Source organism: Panulirus ornatus, chromosome 64, assembly GCF_036320965.1.
Source record: "Panulirus ornatus isolate Po-2019 chromosome 64, ASM3632096v1, whole genome shotgun sequence".
NCBI lineage: Eukaryota > Metazoa > Arthropoda > Malacostraca > Decapoda > Palinuridae > Panulirus > Panulirus ornatus.
In genome coordinates this window covers 2,819,376-2,839,361 of record NC_092287.1, presented here as the reverse complement: position 1 = coordinate 2,839,361, position 19,986 = coordinate 2,819,376, and the positions used below count along the sequence as shown (strand labels likewise).

At 41.7% G+C, this 19,986-nt stretch overlaps 1 protein-coding gene across 4 annotated transcripts in view; it reads left to right on the top strand.

The window, feature by feature from the left end:
• Nucleotides 1–10,002: 10,002 nt before the first annotated feature.
• Nucleotides 10,003–19,986, top strand: part of Trim9 (E3 ubiquitin-protein ligase Trim9) — a 179,480-nt gene continuing 169,496 nt past the window's right edge. For all 4 annotated transcript variants that reach the window (XM_071657338.1, XM_071657337.1, XM_071657336.1 and 1 more), the window contains exon 1: nucleotides 10,003–10,800. In XM_071657338.1, coding sequence (XP_071513439.1) covers nucleotides 10,033–10,800 — 768 coding nt within the window. In that variant the 5' untranslated portion in view covers nucleotides 10,003–10,032. The remainder of the gene's footprint in view (nucleotides 10,801–19,986) is intronic.

The window sequence follows — 19,986 nt, the reverse complement described above, 5'->3', positions numbered from 1 at the left end:
GGAAGATCGCAAGTGAAATGAGTTTTAGTGAAGGGTGTAGGTGACGTACATCTAAGAATGTTGATATTTGATGTGAAAAAAATGTGATCGTGTTATTTCTGGAGACTATTTTTTTCTGAAATATTTACTGCATATGTACAGGAGAAGCTTTATTGTATGGTATTTGCTGAACCTTGGCCATGCCAGATGTGAGAATATACCAGTTTCAAGAGTGTTTCCCCAGGATATTTCATAAGAAATTTCTTAATATCACACTGTACTTACGTTTGTTCTATTTTTATATACCTAATTGCTTTTCCTACTTTATTAAGGCCCTATTTGCAAATATGCAATCACTGGCTATCATTTACCCTAATATATACCAAAACCAGAGACTATCATCGACTGACATGGTCCCATAAACTATTTAATGTCTTACTTTGATGGCTTCAAATACCCTGGTTCAACCCATTTGACAGGACTCTTCACCTCACCCCTACCCATGTACCAAAGTACTCCAAAAAGTTCATCATGTTCTAAGTATTGTATTTCTGTAACTATCTATTTTTTTTCATACTTTGTCACTATTTTCCACTTCAGCAAAGCATTGCCAGGAACAGATGAGACAGTGACCTCATTTACTCTCAACCACTGTCAACCTGTTGTGTGTAATGCACTTTCTATAATGATAATAGTTTCAAACAATGATTAAGGTTGTGGAACCATAATAAGTAAATGCATATTTGAGATGAATGCCTCGCCAATCAAGTATCCAGGTGAAAGCATGACAGTTTCATGATTCGGAAAGACATTTGTGAGTACTAAATGTTGAACTATTTGCTAAAAGAGATTTAGGAGGAAGTAGGGTGCTGAAAACTGCACCTTGCATAGATGTCACTTTAGAAATGAAGTTCTATATATGTGTTCAGATGAGTTTGCTTCTCATCTGTTTTCAGTCATTTACAAATCTCAATTTTGTTTGAGCTAATTCATTAAGTTTTGCACCATTGCCAGAAAAGTATTGTACAGTGATATTTTGCCAGAATTGAATTCCATAACTGCAGAATTTAGAAAATATTCAAAGACAAAGTCAGTGAATATGACGAGTTTCAATCACTGTTGTGCTGGGTAACAACTGAAGCTGTATGGAAAAAACTGTAAACAGTGCTGATAAATTATGACGGCAGGAAATACAACAGTAGTGTTAACTTTCCAGGAGGTTTGAGTGTTCAGAATCATGGTAGTTGAACTGTATGGAGGTATTAGAACTAGCAGATATGATAACCTTTTGGTTAAATGAATGCCAAATACTATAGCTTTTCCTGTGCTAGTGACTATGTATTTTATTTTTGTTATAAGAATATACCATGAATTGACGTTAGGCATTGTTTTAACTTTGCTTTTCCTTCTCTTTGGAAACATGCCTTGATGCATCCCATCCCTAAGAAGAGTGACCGTTTTGACCTTTCTGACATGTCTTATTGCTTTGACATATACCATTTCCAAAGTCTTTGAATCCTTCCTTATCTCTCGATCCTTAAAAACATTAAAAATCACATTCTTCTTTCTTATCACCAGTATGGCTTCCATAAGGCTAAATCCACTGGTGATAATTTTTCTTCTCTTGCTAATGTCTGGTTATCATTCCATAAAGATTTTGAGGAGTCATATATAATTACCCTTGACATATCTAAGGCTTTTGACAGGGTGTGGCATCAGGGTCTCTTCTCTAAGCTCCCCTCTTTTAGCTTTCCTCCTTCGCTTTCCTCCTCGATTTCTAGCTTCCTCTGTGGCCGATGCATCTCTGTGGTTGTTGATGGATTGGCCTCCCCCCTTTTCTCCCTCAAGGTTCTGTCCTGTCCCTTACACTTTTTCTCCTTTTTTTCAATGATTTCCTCTCCTCCACAAATAATCCAATGCACTTGTATGCTGATGACTCAACACTGCATTCATCCACAACCTTGAATTTTGCTCCCTCTTCTCTCTCTCGATCTGCATCTCATCTTGATGCAGCTTTCTCAGTAAAGTCGGACTTTGACTGTGACAGGATATCTCGGTGGGATGGACAAAATCTTGTTAGTTTAATGCCTCCAAGACCCTGTTTCTACCCCTTTCAATTGAAAACTCCTCACAACACTAGACAGGGATTGAGGTAGGGATACTTCTAAGACAAATGTAAGGCATACGTAAAAGGTAAAGTTAGTCATACCCTCTTATTCGGTTTGATCATCTGTTGGCAAGTCAGACTACCTGTTCATCATCATCATTCATGGCACAAGGCTTCATTATGGCCATCAACCCTTCCTGGTGTTACCTTGCTCATGTGGGAAATAAGAAGCAATTATGAAGAAAAAATCAACAACTGAAGCCTGCCAATGCATTTGCTAATTCAGATGGTTTCTTTGCAAAATTCCATGCATATCCACTTGTTCTCATGTGGATGAATAGCTTTGGCTGTTTCTCAGCTAAACAAAACTCACCTTCTATGATAACATTCTGGACCTTTGCACAGGATGCTTGTAGCACAATATGTAGATACGGGGTAAGTGCTTTGTCTAGCAATAACTTGTTTACTGTACAGATTTGTATGTGCAAGGTGCACTGTGCTTTCATTTAGAACTTAGCACCTCAGCACAGTTTATATGGTGACTGCTGAGTCATCTAATGGTGCTCTTCTCAGAAGAAAACTCGTAATTCTAAAAATAAAAGGCCAGACGTTATTGGTGATGATGTGAGTGGAAAAGGGTTACAGTGTATCACTGGTATTGGCTGAATTCATCATAGGCATGTGCACTGTTTATGACATTTGAAAGCAAATGGACATCCGTAAGAATGTCATATCTGATCATGAGACTCAAAAGAGATCCAAGATTAGATATAAGGTCTTGACCACTGGCACTAATTGGCTTACTGGCTTCGACCATTTTCATGGCATATATACTATAGGGCTGAGTAGTGAACATACCTCTACTGATGCTAGAACTGCAGATATCTGGATTGCCTTCATGATCATCATTGAGCAGAGTGTAAATTGAAATGTATTTTTTGTTACAATAGTTGCAAAACATACCGCATTGCATTATGATGGAGTGCAAAGTAGTGGGACATCATTTTACCTTTTCTTAGTGTCAGTCAGGTTTTCCTGTGGAGTCTGAAAGGAGTTATACATATTTCCCTTTTGGTTATGCAATCCAAGTCCAGTACATTATTGGATCAGAGTATATACTCTGACCTCATCGATAATTATGATATACTTTTGATGTGCTTTGATAAGCATGTTACAGTGATGAAGAGAGTTAAATGCTATCAAAGAGGAATAGAAATCACACAATTAGACTAACTTTTTGAGAGACATTATCAAATTTCAATGGAGTGAGAAAAGCAGAAAGTATAGGTTGAAGGGTGGATACCTAGTTTTTCATGCTGACTCTCTGTTCTTGATTAGAACCATCAGTGAGTGTTACAGGAATAGCACTGCTGGCTGCTTCAGTGGCTTGTAGAGGCTCTTTGACCTTTAGAAATGCTTCTGTGTGAGAGAGGTTCTATTTCTAACACTTTTCTGTACCTACTTTCATACAAGTACTTTCAGTCTATGAATGTTGCCCTTTCAAACTTTTTCATATTTTCCTGCTTCCCTGTTTTTACTTTTATCCAAATGTATACTTACATAAGCAACCTTCAATCATTTCACACATTCCTTTTCATTCCAAGCATGTTTCACTGAACATCACTAACATATTTAGATCTACATGCAGAACTTTAAATGTCTATGAAAGTGTGGAGATGGTTGTTGTCAAAATGCAAGGAGAAGTATTTTACATTCACCACCTTTGAACGTCAGAAAAGGTTGCATTATTTTTAGGTAGACAGATAGATGTTACATCGTAATATTTTACTGAACTCAAGTCATGAACTGAATATATTTTTTATGTTTCAGGCGCAGAAAGTGACGTGATTGAGCACCGTGTAGGAACTTCCACTCTTACCAAATTAAAATGGTTATCTTAGAGAACTGTTAGGCAACTAAATGTTGCTTGAAGATGCTTTCAACTACATTTTCAAAAGGGAATTTTTGTATTAGTAATGACTCTAAAGTTTCTAACAGTTTCACTGAATTACAGAATGTATATGTGTGATTTTGTTTTTTGTTATAGCAAAGATAGAAATTTGTATATCATTAACAGAATAATAAGTTCATTCTGAATGTATATTACTATATTGGTTTAAGTCCTTCATATGATGCAAATATACACTGCAATTTCATTTTTGTGTTTACAGCCATCATAGAATTTGAATGATTTTTTTTTTACATGATATAGGGAGGTTAGTAACAGTGAATATAGACAGCATGCAGCTAGTATTGCTACGATCTACTCTGAAATTAGGCAAGGAGCTAATAAGTGAGATTACTCTGCAGTCAATATGCATCCTCCATCATCACAGAAATATGAAGGTTCACCGTGGTTAAGTCAGTTAATGATGAATATTGATACATGGGTACAACATTATTACCAAGCTTGGCTTGTAAGTGTATCTTAGATTACTGGCAGTTAGATGACTCAGAGCATACTCATGCCAAAAATTCTTCCCTCAGTCTAAACCATTTCCAATGAACACTTAGAATTTGTCACCTCTGGGAAAGTGGTACGCTGTTAACACTTAGAATGACTCCTTAATCTCATTTCGTTGTTTTTCAAGTGCCGGTAATATGCATTTGTTTATTAGAAAATTGGAGTTCTTAAAATGTAATTGTAAGTATTTGTCTCAGCATTTTGATTTCTTAGTTATAGGCAAAAAATTTTATCTAAAGAACACTGTAAATATTGCTTGATTGAAGCCTTGGTTATAGACTGTATATATATTAAGAGCTTTTTCAGACAGCTTTTGGGATGAGTCTAGTTTCAAAACTGTGCTGTGTGAAGTTATATAATGCTAAATTATATGTATCTTTATTATTTGAGGAGTAAGGTATAAAAGTTCAAAAGCAATTCATTAATGCCTGTAAAATCTTGGATGGAGAATTTATCCTGATTAAGGTATGCATATGTCTAATGACTTTTTATGAGTAATGTAGAATAAGTAGATATTTACACTTTGTCTCGGTTAACCAGAATAATATAGATAAAGATTGCCAGTTAACTCATCACCTTGTGGGAAATCCCGGATTAATCATATAGTGCCAAAACAAGCCATAATAAAGTTATGAAAACTTTCCAATAATTTTTTAGATACATTATTATTCCAAGACTTGAGGAAGAGGATTTGTGTATCAGGAGTGAAGGGAGCAAGAGGGAGTACCTACAGTGAGATTTTGCCTTGGGTAGGGCTAGTGTGCAGCATTCATTATATCCTCCTTGTTTCTCAGAGTTTTTATCTACTGTAGCAGTATGGCCATGATAGTCAGTTTTTTGGTTAATCCAGTACTTTCTTAGCCAGTCACCCATTAAAGGTTTCAGTTTTTACTCTTGTCAAGTTTCGTGTGTGGTATAATATTTTCCATCTTTATAAATTTTTGCCATCTTTCTTACCGGGCACTCATGTATTTTTGTGTGGTGTCTGTGCAGCATACTCTCAGGTGGGAAAAAATTATACTTTTAATCATTCTGTTCCTTCCCATGTGTGTGGCTTTTAGGTGAAGAATATTAGTTTGTTGTCCTCTCTTTTCTGGGGAACTTCATAGATTGTCAAATAACTTTATCGTCATCTGTGACGGTACATGTGCAGTTCTTTTCTTGCTAGCTTATTAATTTCATTTGTTGGTGACAACATGGCATTATTCAATATTTTTCTTAATGTATACATTCAATATTTTCAGTATTAGCTTTCTGTCCCTTGAAGTGAAAGTTTTCATTATCATCCCTTTGATTACTTAGCTTTGTAGTAAAATAGATATCAAAACCGAAATCTGGTATACTTGAGACTTGAGTCATGCTGGATTTCAGATTTCTAAAGTATGAAGTGCAGGCACAAAGATTGCTTTTTATTTACTTTATTATCAGTTTGTATTCACCCACAAAGCGGAGGCTGTAGGATACATTGTCTTTAATCAGATTTCATCTTAGGATGTGGAAACTTCTTACAGGATTTCTATGGCTAGGGTGGATGGGCCAATACTTATAGAAGTTGAAAGTGTAGGCCCAATGGGATTTTTATCATGTTTAGTAACTTTCTTGAATATATCTGACAGTTTCACTTCTTTCATATGCTTTGGGTTTTCTGCAGGATGGATTTCATAAGTTTTAATTACACTCAAAATGCATAGTCCATTAATAAAGCTCCTTTGTTGCAGACCTTTCATTAGTTCCTTTGTAAGGCTAATAAACTATCAACAGATTTTTTTCCTGTATATCAAACCATCATTGACCTTTTCATTCGTTTTCCCCTATTTTCTTTACCTGGTCTTTGAATTCATTGGTATTTTCTATGTCCTTCTTGTTGGTACTTTGTAAAAGCTATCAATCTATAAATATCTCTTAGAGCCTCTTCCAATTAGAACTCCTTCAAAGAAGTGGCCATGGCAACAGTCTCCATAACTAAGGAACTCCAGTGCCACTTCTTATTATTTAGTGCCTCACCTTTAACAGGCCACTGTCAGAGGGCAAGTATAGCGCAGTGTTTGCAGAGGTTCCTACCTAATGTTCCCAGTGACTACTTCTGTCTGTTGCTCCTACCTGTTACTTCTATCTGATGTTTCTACCTAATAATCCAGCACAAATGTCCTTATCTATTGCTTCTATCAACTGCCCCTACCATTTTGCCAAAAGGCAGGGCTAGTGCATAGTGCTCACTGCAGGAAAATCCCGAGTTATGAAGAATGAGCTGCATGAGTTAAGTGTTGTCAGGTGTTACATATGACAAGGAGAGATTGTATGTTTGTTGACAGAATGCCAATGGTCCACATGTTAGTGCGGTAGAAAGAAAGGACAGCTTCCCGGGTCAGAGAAGTGCAATTTGACAACCACTAAAGTGCTTGCTCACTAAGCAGATGTCACTAACCTTCTTGATACCCAGGTGGGTAGTACTGGTAATATACCTCCCTGGTCATTGGCTGCCTACTAACTACTGCCTTTATATTGTTTGCTAGAAATTTCATGATCATTTAACTTAAACCTTTTATGCTTTGTTTCATTGCTTACTGTTATGGAATTGCATAGTTTACTTTATCAAATGCTTCAGCAAATTGAAGAAAACCAGCATCCATTCTGTCTCCTTCAGCTTACGTTTCATGGCTTTGTAATTTATACTTTTGCCTGGTGAAAGCGCAATGTACAGCATCCAGTGGGAAATGCTATTTTAGCCATGCAGTGCAAGCACAAGTCATAATAAAGTTACAAACTTGGTAATAATTTTACAAATGTACTGAATTTCTAGAGGCTAGATATTGTATTAGGTTGCTTGGACTTCTAACCAATGCATGATGAAGCCTCAGATCTTGATGTGGGCAATGAAAATGGTTAGGTTATCTGAATAACCACAAAGAAAGTTCATTAGATTGTTTTCAATCATAAAATTGTGGCCTTAGCACTTATAGAAGCACGTTCCTCATTTAGATAGTGTGTTTTGATCGTGAACACAGTTAATTTGATAGTAAAAATTAACTGCTCTCAGTAAAACATTAAAACAGTACAACAATGAAATGTAAAGCAGAGATGTTTTTGTGGTTCATACTTAGTTGAGTATGGAATAAATTTAGCCCTTTAGTTGGAGAAACAAAATACATTATATTTCATATCAGAAATAAGTGCAAACCACCCAAATTTCAAAGAGGGTAAATCTTTGCATAGATCTTAAAATGTATTGAGAAGGTTTGAAACAGAATTATTTTATATAGGAGGAAATTAATGACGAGTAATTAGAAGAAAAGGGAAAAGATTAATCTTAGAATTTTAGATGGAAAGCTAGCTGTTCCAAATTATGAAAATTCTAGATATACAAGATAGTAAGTGGACTCACCAGAGACTTAATGTTAACACTTTATCTTGTTAGAAATTAGTTGTATAATGTACTTACTTGATTGGATGTGATATAATGCTGCGAGTTACCTCGGTCAATATATGTGATTGTGAATATATTTTTGTTGATGTTAGAATTGACATTATATTTCACTGCCAAAACTTTTCTTTATTTCTGTTTATTAACCCTAACAACTCTTGAGAAGTCGTTAAAGTTCATTGATGAAAGTTACCAATATTTGGACAATGAAGTCTACACATGTACAACAATTTGTGATATGTTGCTTATACATTTTTGAGAAAAAGCTTTTACACAGGTCAAATAATCCCTGCTGTGAGGGCTAACATGGAAAGGAAGTGAGAAAAGTAGTCAAGGTAGAGAGAGACCAATTTATGCATTGTACAATAGGTTCAGAGGATTTGTATCTGTACAGCATCAGTGTCTAATGAAAACAACTGTGTATGTTTAGCCCAGGCCAAGTTAAGTCACTGAAGAAAGAAATTATCCACCACTTCAAGCAACACATTGTGCGAGTGGAAACAAATTAAACAAACAGCAGTTGACTGTTATTCTCTCTAAGCAAAACTACCCCTAGGGTTTTGTCTACTTCCTTACAGAAATCTGTAATAGGTAAGACTTTTACCTGTATCATAGTCATCCTTCACTAATTTGTTCCTACAACCCAAAAATTCATGCAATTGTCCTTTTATTAAATACCTTACAAGTAAGAGGTCTCCATTAAAACTTTTTTTTTTTTTTACAGCTGGCAACATCTGCCATCCCCTCCACTGCATTAACATATATCCTCTACTGCATCATGGGACTCCATTTGTTACCTTTCATTACAAAATCATAAGGACAATATTCATTGTTATCTTTCATTCCATTATCCCTTCACTGAATTATAGGGAAAAATTTAATTCTATGACATTAATGTTTTTTCTCAAAATTATAAAAAATAACATTTGTTATATTTCATGGTATTAGGAGATTTCCTCCTCAAAATGTATATCTTTTGATATAGTTCCTTTACTTAACTATTTAGAAAAAAAAAAACTAGGTCTGTCTCAGGTTTCCTGTACATTTGAAGCACAAACATTGAGGTATTATTTAAGACTTGAATCTTACTTGGGTTAAGTTCCTTCATGAGTTCTTTATATTCTAACTCGATTTGGGTATTTTCAAGGGTCATGCTCCCTTCCCAGTCCAGAAGTAATGCTTTTGATTCTGAAACCTATGTCGTCAATAAAACTTTGAAGCTTTACATTAATAAGAGGAATTCATCAGTAGGGTGAATAAGGTTATCAGTAAGAACACGTCAGTAGCAATAATATCTACAATAACCTCACAGTCGCCCTATCGTGACAATATTATTCAGTTTAAGAAAAACACTTGCTTTGGGAATAAAGATTTGATCACTTATTTGTAGAATTATAATTTCTGGTCACCTTCATGCATTCTTCTACAGTAGAGTTCAATGAAAACTTTTCGAGACATCATCTTATGATTACGAGAATTTGGTCCGTCATACTTTGAATACATGTATTGTTTCCACGGCTAGAGGTTCCCTGAGCTAGCTAATAGATAATCAACCAGTCTATCTTTCACTGAAAAAATGTTAATTATTTGATAATATTGATATAATTCTTAGTTCCTTTATTTTCCATTTTCGTCTTGATTCTGGGAATATATTCTATTTTGGGAAGAACTTTTTCCTCGATATATTTGGAAGTCGGGGATAGTAAATTAGTTAACTGACCTATGAATGTAATAAACTTTTAAAGGTTTTTCTTTATATCCTCTACGAATTCCAGACTAGAGCACATCTTGAAATCAGTTTTAAAAAACGCGCTAGTATTCCCGTTTTCCTTTTCCACAGACTTTACTCTTTTACAATGTTATAAATCATTAACAGATTGTTATAAATATATTTCTTTTTAATCAGTAGCTATCGTTGATAGCAAATTGAATAAAAGATTTTTATTGAATTGCCAATATTCATCACAATTAAGATGTATAGCCAGCATCTCCCGAACTCGGCAGCCCGCGTCCCTCAACGGCTGGCGAATGTAAACAGTGAGAGGTGAGCCAGTGAACGCGATGGAGGAGGAATTACGTTGTGCTCAGTGTGGTGGGTTTTACCACGTGCCAATTTTATTAGTGTGTCGCCATCCCATTTGTCTTGGTTGTGCTCGAGAACTCCAAAAACCAGCAGTCCCACCTTCCCGAAATGAAGAGGAAGGGAGTGCTCCTCCTGCCGAAGATATCCACGAAACTTCCGAGGTTGATAAACTGTCGGTGCTCAGTGATGCCGACTCGGGTGTTTCGTGCAGCTCCCGTCCTACCAGCCTAGTGGGCGCCCCCGAGGTGGGTGGGAACAGTGAGCCTCTTCCACCCCCGCCCGTGTACACCATCTCCTGTCCCCAGTGTGGGGTATCCACCCCTACTGACGAGGCGGGGGCTCAGGGCCTGACTCGGTACAGGGTGCTGGCGGCGGTAGTGGACAAGCACTTGGAGCGCTACCAGGTAGCAGAGCCATGTCAGTTATGCGAGGGGACGGGAGAACCGCGTCCCGCTCAGGTTTTCTGCGACCAGTGTTTAGTGTTCTACTGTGGGCCCTGTCGGGACTCGTGCCACCCGGATCGCGGTCCTCTGGCTGCCCACTGGCTGGTGGACGTGGCTGAGGGACGGGCGTTGCTGCGGGCCCGCCGTCGGGAGCGTGAAGGGCGGTGCGGTCACCACCCTCAAGAGCATGTCTCCATGTACTGCCTCACCTGCCGCCTCCCCGTCTGCGTCCTGTGTCTCCACCATGGACGTCATCATGCTCATGACGTCCACGCTCTCAACGCCGTCACCAAAACTCACAAGGTAAGTTGGAATGGTCGTCCAAATGTCGCATCGTTGACTTGAAACAGCAGCACCCAAGCCTAGAAGATACCTAACCAACTAAGAAAATTAATGTCTGGGAATATATAGTTTATGAAGACCATAACACAGCACCCATGAAACACTTGAGGTGGCATAATTATATACAAAGTAGTGTTAGATATTCAAGGCCTGTAACTGGAAGTGATTTGCATACGAATATCCTTTGAAACATTATGGTGCAGACACTTGAGAGACTCACGATCTCGTTGAATATTTAATAGCATGCCCGATCAGTCAGGCTGCATTGAACATGTGGGCCTGCGGGTTCCGGTCTCAGATTGCTTGACTTGTACGAGGAGCAACAATAGAGCGAAGATATCAGACATATTTGCTTTTCCTAATTAGTTTAAGTTTTACTCATTGTTATGTCCCTCTAGAGCCCCATCCAGTAAGCTAAGGTATACAGTAAGGTTTAAAGGCAGTATCACTAAATGCTCTGATGGTTAATCCCAAGGAATTAAACTCATCCCGATGACTTCAGCTTTTAACAAGTTATTTTATACCAAACTGTCACTCAGTCTCTCTCGACAGAAACATGTCCTGTAATAAACTTGTAACTCGAACTGCTTGTAGTTCAGATGGGTATTGTTGTGTTGCCCAATGTGCTGATGAAATTGCCGGGTTAAACAGTGTGCCGGAACTCCTCTCATGCAAGGTTACTGTGATTAGACCATAAAGGGGTTTAGTGAGCAGTGAAAGCGGTGATGTGTACAGACTTGCAGACTCCTGCAGCGTATATGAGGACGGTTTCATAGCGCAGAATGTATATTAGAATGGAAGTGATTGGTAAAGGTGGAAGATGGTTTACAACATTAAGCGGGTGCTCATTTGGTATTCCTGTATACAGGAAGTGACATGTATACGAATGGAAATGTGCCATTAGGGTGGCTGTGTTGCTGGCCGGTGGGTGGGATTGCGAACACGTTTGACAGCTTATGTGTTCGATCATGTATACGTCTAGAATCCAGTGTGTATGTCTGAGTCCATTTAGTTCAGGCTGATGTCTTCTGTGTGAGGGGGTTGTGTGTACCTATGGCTAGGGGCGAGGGGAAGAGATGGGATCATGAGACGGGGGAGGGGACTGTGGGTGAGGGTTTAAATATCCCACTGTCCTCGTGTTTACTTTTCTCATCACCATGACTAGTAGACAGAGAGCATGTGTGTGTGTGTGTGTGTGTGTGTGTGGGAACTCGCATGTTGTGTGATCGTCAGGGATCGTGTGTAGGTGTGACTATTTAACTTCACTGTGTGTTTGACAGAATGAGAATCCTTTTTTTTTTTCCAGTGGGTTGCGCAAAACATAAATATTGCAATACAGCTTAAAACATAGGAAGGTGGTTCATGTAGAATAATGTATGATCGGGATTAAATGGTTTATCTTTATTTATATTGTCTGCTACGGTGACGATAATCAATGAGGGGTCATTTAAACCAACCAGTCACACAGTTATCGATTCATAATTGTGTGGGTGTTCTCTCCCCTGCTTCCCTCCCCTCCCATCCATCTCCCCTTCACTCACACTCTCTTACCCTGGGAAGCCTGGGAATACTTCTTGTAAACTGGGGAACTGTACTCATATTGAGAGCTCTTTGTTAAAGACTAACTGCTGTTATTGGAACAATATATATATATATATATATATATATATATATATATATATATATATATATATAGTAGGACTTAATGTGTTCAGGATATCTATTTTCTAGTACTGCGGATTTTAAGATTACACAGGATTTGTATGGCTCGTATATCAAGAGAATTTCATCGCGGGAGTTGGTAACACAGTCGACGCGGGATGCTGCCAGAATCGGATTATATATATATATATATATATATATATATATATATATATATATATATATATATATATATATATATATGTCTTTTAACACTCGTTATTATAGCTTATACTTATGTAAATTGGTCTAGTTTTCACTAAATGTCTTTGGTTGGCAGATTTTCTTTATAGTTCATTTAATATGACGAGCGACAGTCAAGCTGGTTTTGTTGCTAACATTCATTTATCCAAGATGCTCACATGATAAGCAACCTAGCACTTACATGGTAAGCAACCTAGCACTCACATGGTAAGCAACCTAGCGCTCAATGGTAAGCAACCTAGTACTTACATAAGTAAGCTAGCCCTAACGTGATAAGCAACTTAGCGCTCACAGGATAAGCAACCTAGCGCTTACATGATGAGCAATCTAGCATTCACGCGATAAGCAACCTAGTGCTCACATGATAAGCAACTTAGCAGACAAAATGGGTATACGCGCAGTGCATACTCTCACGATGTAACCCCATGTGTATGCAAATCACGGAAGCACCTTTTGATGTTATGATTTGATTTTCAGACGTGAGTGTACGTCTTTCCTTGATTATTGTGAAGGTTCTCATTGACCTCTTGGTGTGGGATCCATCTGTTTGTGAGACCCGCTGGCATACGTACCCACCACCTACCACCAGCAGCCTAGCCGATCACACACATAACTATGTTGACATTTAAGCGAAGGAGTTCTTGAACTTTTCCAGCGGTGGGTTTGTAGAGTTTCTTGATGGTCACCGTTGAACGGGCCTTCGCGACCCCGGATATTTACAGCTTGCGAGAAGCAACGGCTTTGTTGTTGTTGTTGTTGTTGTTGTTATGGGCAAGAGCGTCTGACACAATCATTTCAAAACCTTTAACTTGACTTTTCCGGGTTGTGCAGACTGTCGATGGAATGTCGTTTACTTTTTGTGAATCTTGCGTTGTGTTTACAAAACGAGGAATTAGAAAATGGTACTTGATTACCTCATCCATATTGTGTCTTCTGCTGACCAATGTATTGTACTCCATTACGTGTGTACACTGATGTACAGTCCCATACTGACCTGACCACACACACTCTACGTTGCATAGGATACAGGATGGGTCCAAATTTCGGACGTAGAGTTCGCCATTTCCCTTTTGTTTAACGAATACTCGGATTGCGTGCCATGAATTGGCATATACATGTCCATGAGTACATAATGCTAACGGTTATGTGTATGCCTGGTTGATGATGGCATGCAGGGTGAGGATTTTGGTGAATGCAACCCAGGTCCAGCCTGGACTTATGACGGTCAGGAACCAGGTAGCAGAAGCCCCGCGGGTGTAGGACAGCGTAGACTATACTTGAACGTTGTATGGATCACAAGTATTTATTTATTTATTTATTTTGCTTTGTCGCTCTCTCCCGCGTTAGCGAGGTAGCGCAAGACTGACCTAGATTAAACATCGTCAGGTATATATTGAGTTTGCATACATATGTTAAAGGATATCTCGTATTCATTGTTGGGTATATTCTTATATAGCCCTTTCCTTTACATAGATTTAGGACTTTGTTGGAAGTAATGATGAAATTTGTAACCACGGCCTTACCCAAATATCAAGCGTGAATTATGAGTCGTACTTCATATATCCGTTACGGGTAAGTATGGCGGTATTGATGTGGTAATGAGTGTCACTGATGTCAGATAAATGTTAGACTTCCTGTGTTTGGTGGCTGGGAATCTTTGTGTGAGACACTCGGTCGATATTTGCCTGCTGTTCGACCCCACCGATCGACTTGCTCCCACGCCACGTGTCTGTCTGTCCTTTCCCACGCCTGTCTCTTGCCCCACGTCTCGTGTCTGTCTGTTCTCTCCCACGCCTATCTCTTGCCCCACTTCATGTGTCTGTCTGTCCTCTCCCACGCCTGTCTCTTGCCCCACGCCACGTGTTTGTCTGTCCTCTCCTATGCCTGTCTTGCCCACGCCTCTCGCTCATTCTTCGTTCTTGTCTTCTCTTTTTCAGCTGTCTCTTGCCCATGCCACGTGCTCCGTTCTCCCCCTCCCGCGCCCGTCTTTTTGCCCACGCCACGTGTGTCTCTCTCGCCTCCGTCTCTCCCGTACGTACCGTCCAACTCTGTCTCGTAATAACCCACGCATTTGGCTGCCCCTTCCAACGGCCGTGATCCCAAACAAAGGTCACGTGATCTGACGTCAGCCAGTCGGTTCGAATGGAGAGGCATTACCCGTTAACACTAGCAGGCATCATTGCTGCCCATTATTGCTTCGACTGCTAACAAGAAAAAAGAACAACAAAAAAAACATGCGCTAATTTTTACGTAAATCCCGGATCCAGCCAGGCCAAGCGTCGAGATAAATGTCAGCTAAATTTATCCGCAGCAGAGGCAAGGGGGGAGGAGGGGTGGTCAGCTGAGTATTGCTATAGTGTGTACAAGGGAAACAGTTTTCCAGTGACGTGTTTCCATCTGTCAGAAACGATCGTTTTCTGGTGAGCAGTTCCCCCGTTTTCCTTCCATGACACCAGGTGCTGTTTGAAGATGATGACCGTGTATTCGGAGCAGCCTGTGTCAAGTCGTTGAGGTAAGTGGTGCCGTCTGCGATTAACCCAATTACAGTGGTTTGAGCGCAGGGTGCTTGTTCGCAGACGAACGGGCGAACGCCTCTTACGGACGGGTAGTTACAGGGGGGTGGCAATTATCATGGCATCAACACAGCGTCGCGTTTTCTAATTGCTTGTCCATTATCTTGGAACATCCGGGCATCATGTGAATCACTGTCGCTGTAGTTTCCCCCCCCCCCCCCCCCACCTGGGATGCTTTTTAGTGCTCGTTTGTATTGTTTTTGTTGCGTCTAACAACAACAACAACAACAACAAGAACAACGGCGTCCGTATTGGCTCGTCCGTATCCACGCGCGCAGCAGCGTCATCATCATCCGTGTGCGTTATTTGTCAACATTTCGCTGCGGGTTAATTCGAACGTGTCCAATAGGTCCCGGATTTACCCACCGTGGTGTTTGCGGAAGCCATTCTCCCAACGTTTTTTTTTTTTCTAAGTATGTTGAAGAAAAAAAAGAATGTATGGAGTGAGCGTTTAAAGGTTTGACATTGTTTTGATTGATAAAATGATGGAAGGATGGACGTTATTTGACTGACGTAGGTTGTGTAAGTTTCATGGGAGATGCAACAGGTTGTGTTTATCATCAGACGAAAGGGAAAGTATTCCGTTAGGGGTGGGGGGATGCCCCCATAGATCCCCCCTCCTCCTCCTCCTCCTCCTCCTCCTCCTCCTCCTCCTCCTCCCCGCCGCCGCTCCCCATTGGCAGGGGAAGACCTTGATTTAGCAGACCTATGTCTCTCCCTACCCCACCCAACCCCTTCCCGTTACTGCCATACCCCACCTACCCCTGTAGTGGGGTTCCTGCCCCCCCCCCCCCCCCCGTGGCTTCAACTTCCCTTAACCTCACGCCTCATCTCCTCCCCTCTCCCCTCCCCCCCTTCCCCCAGTACCGGTGTTCATCTCTCTCTCTCTCTCTCTCTCTCTCTCTCTCTCTCTCTCCTCCGTTATACCCCTCCTCCTCCTCCCCCCCCCCCCTTCACACCTCGCCATTTCTTACGGACGCCTGCTCCTCCCTCCTCCTCCCTCCTCCTCACCACACCCCGAGCGATCTGAGGATTTAATTACGAACTTCCACAACTTTTCTCGGATTAATTGTGTTGTGTGCGGGGCCGGGCCGGTCAACCAAGCTGTTGTTACCTGCCTTAACCACCGGTGCGCTCTCTCTCTCTCTCTCTCTCTCTCTCTCTCTCTCCTGTACCTGTTCCCCCCCGTCTCTGCTGCCTAGGAAGGAGAGAGAGAGAGAGAGAGAGAGAGAGAGAGAGAGAGAGAGAGAGAGAGAGAGTGCATGGCAACAAACTGGAGTCAAGGACAATGGGCTTGAGCGAAAGGTCGTTAGAACAAAGAAAACGGGGTTACTAAGTCTGCATTCCTTTGGTATATACAGAATGATCTATATATATATATATATATATATATAATATATATATATATATATATATATATATATATATATATATATATATATATATATATATATATATATATATATATATGCATAAGATAAGTAGACGGTACGAGTGTTTCACGCATGGCCAGGTGGAATTTAAAAGCCAGCATGGAATTACCAGAGAAGCATTTCATCGTTGCCGGATTGAAATGGCTAAGACTATCCTTGTACGAACTGGGGGCTTGATGGGTGGTACACGTGTACGTGATGATGGCGAGTATGGTTGTTAATGAGAGACCAGATGTGTGGTTAGCGCTACGCGCCGCTCCTGCTTCACGACTCATTCTCGTCGTCTGTGTACCTCACATTTTCCTTCACTCCTGTTATGGCTGACTCTCATTGTACACCTCTTATCTTCTCCTCCTTCCTTCCTCCCTTCACCCCTCTCTTCTCTCTTGTTCATTCTTGTCTATTTTGTCTCCTTTTTGTTTTTACTTCACTACATTTGTTATTTTTTTCACTTCTTTACAATGACGTATGTTTGTAGTCATCTGCCTTTTTCTCCCTTTGGGTTGTTATAGTTGCTGTTCTTCTAGTTCTTCTTGTTCTTGTTCTCCCACATGGTGGTAACCATAGCCAGAGGTCCACGTGGATCACTTCATTGTACAAGGAACATGAGACCCTCCCACAAGACCACATTGCTGACCCCAGTTGCAGACCATCGCTCCTCGTCTCTCTTACCCTTCGTCCATTGCCTTCATGTTCATCTTATATTTTCTTTCTTTCTTCTGTCTTCCCACTCCTTACTCCCCCCCCCCCCCCGTTGTTTCTTTCATTATCCTCTCCATCATTTTCTTTGATATGTTTTGCATGTAGCGTTGCTGTATTATCCTGTATCCATGTAGATATAGTGACTGTATTTGTTCTGTAGCAGATGTAGCTCATCGTAGACCACCAGGTCTTGTGTTATCTGTCCTTCCCAGATGACCTGGTCATAGACCACCAGGTCATGTGTTATCTGTCCTTCCCATGTACTGTCCTTCAGCAGATGACCTGGTCATAGACCATCAGGTCTTGTGTTATCTGTCATTCCCATGTAGTGTCCTCCAGCAGATGACCTGGTCATAGACCACCAGGTCATGTGTTATCTGTCCTTCCCATGTACTGTCCTTCAGCAGATGACCTGGTCATAGACCATCAGGTCTTGTGTTATCTGTCATTCCCATGTAGTGTCCTCCAGCAGATGACCTGGTCATAGACCACCAGGTCTTGTGTTATCCGTCCTTCCCATGTAGTGTCCTCCAGCAGATGACCTGGTCATAGACCACCAGGTCTTGTGTTATCTGTCCTTCCCCTTTAACCGCTGGTTGAACACGTGGTGTCCCCCCGAGCTCTCTGGCCTGTGTTTACATTCGCCATCTGGGTAGGGTGGGCGTCAGCTGACTAGTTCTCTCTCTCTCTCTCTCTCTCTCTCTCTCTCTCTCTCTCTCTCTCTCTCTCTCTCTCTCTCTCTCTCTGGTCCCCCTCACCCAGCCCCCTCTCCCCCGTCACCCAGCGAGGCGTGGGAAGGTTGGGTTATCCCGGCAGGGAGGGAGGGTTTCTTATCTTATCATCCTGGGGTAGAGTAGTGGGGGGCGGGAGGTTGTGTGTGAGCCCCAGGTGGTTATACCTCCGTGTTGGAGGTTGTTATAAAGGCTGGAGGATGTCTGTGTTTTTATCCCGGGATTGGAAGGGGCGATGTGGAAGGTGTGTATAACGGGGGTGGCCATCGCTGTTAAAAGGCGTAACAACGGTATTCGTTGGTCTTAACGGGGAGTGGCAATGGTATTTTCTATCGCTTTTAACGGGGGTGGCGATGGTGACATTGGTATTATTCCTGTTAACTGTAGTGTCAACGGTATTTACTGGTGTCAACGGGGGTGGCGAGGGTATTTTCAGCTCCCAGCGGGTGTAACAACAGGTGTTTATATCGCTCTTAACGGGATTAACGGTGGTGTTTACCGCTGTTAACGGCGGTGGGCCCCCACGAGTGTAAAAACCCCCTTTTAGACTGTTCAGATAGATTACATATATGTAGTTACACACACACACACACACACACACACACACACACACACATACACACACACACACACACACACACACACACACACACACACACACACACACACACGGGTAGGGGACCCACCTGTGTTCGAACCCCGGGTACCGCTTGTTGGCCCACACCCAGCCCAGGTGTTCATCCTCCCTTCGGAGATGGTCGATAATGGGTACCTGGCATAGGCTGGGATGTGTGTGTGTGTGTGTGTAGTGAAGACATGGTACACACACACAAGGTGTAGGAGATGGGGCAACATTCCCGTAACACAAAATCACACCCGAGTTGCCAGTAACATGTGACTGGTGCAGCTGAGTGAGAGCTGGGAGCGGTGCAGCTGAGTGAGAGGGCTGGGAGCGGTGCAGCTGAGTGAGAGGGCTGGGAGCGGTGCAGCTGAGTGAGAGCTGGGAGCGGTGCAGCTGAGTGAGAGGGCTGGGAGCGGTGCAGCTGAGTGAGAGGGCTGGGAGCGGTGCAGCTGAGTGAGAGCTGGGAGCGGTGCAGCTGAGTGAGAGGGCTGGGAGCGGTGCAGCTGAGTGAGAGAGCTGGGAGCGGTGCAGCTGAGTGAGAGGGCTGGGAGCGGTGCAGCTGAGTGAGAGAGCTGGGAGCGGTGCATCTGAGTGAGAGAGCTGGGAGCGGTGCAGGAGCAGTCCCTCCCCAGACTTATGAATAGGCCAGTGAGCGCGGCTCTCATTTGCATACCTCGGGGTGGACGAGAGCACACAGTTGGGCAAGGGGTCACAGGGAGAGGTGGGGAGGGGGGGGGGGGGGGGTAGTGGTGGCGGTGTCGACCAGACCGTCGTATATGTGGGACACCAACATCCTAGGTACGCTGGATCTGCTTGGCCTACTGATTAGAGCGAGTGTGCTCTCTCTCTCTCTCTCTCTCTCTCTCTCTCTCTCTCTCTCTCTCTCTCTCTCTCTCTCTCTCTCTCTCACACACCCTAAAACGGGGGGACGATGTCGTCGTGTGTTGACTGCGTCAGTGACATATATATATATATATATATATATATATATATATATATATATATATATATATATGTGTGTGTGTGTGTGTGTGTGTGTGTGTGTGTGTGTGTGTGTGTGTGTGTGTGTGTGTGTGTCGCTTCGCCTGTGACTGGTCAAGTCTGCCAGCCGACCCAAGGCTATACGCACGCACGCGCGAGCGCACTGGACTGGCTCAAGCGTAAGTGAAATATATATGTAC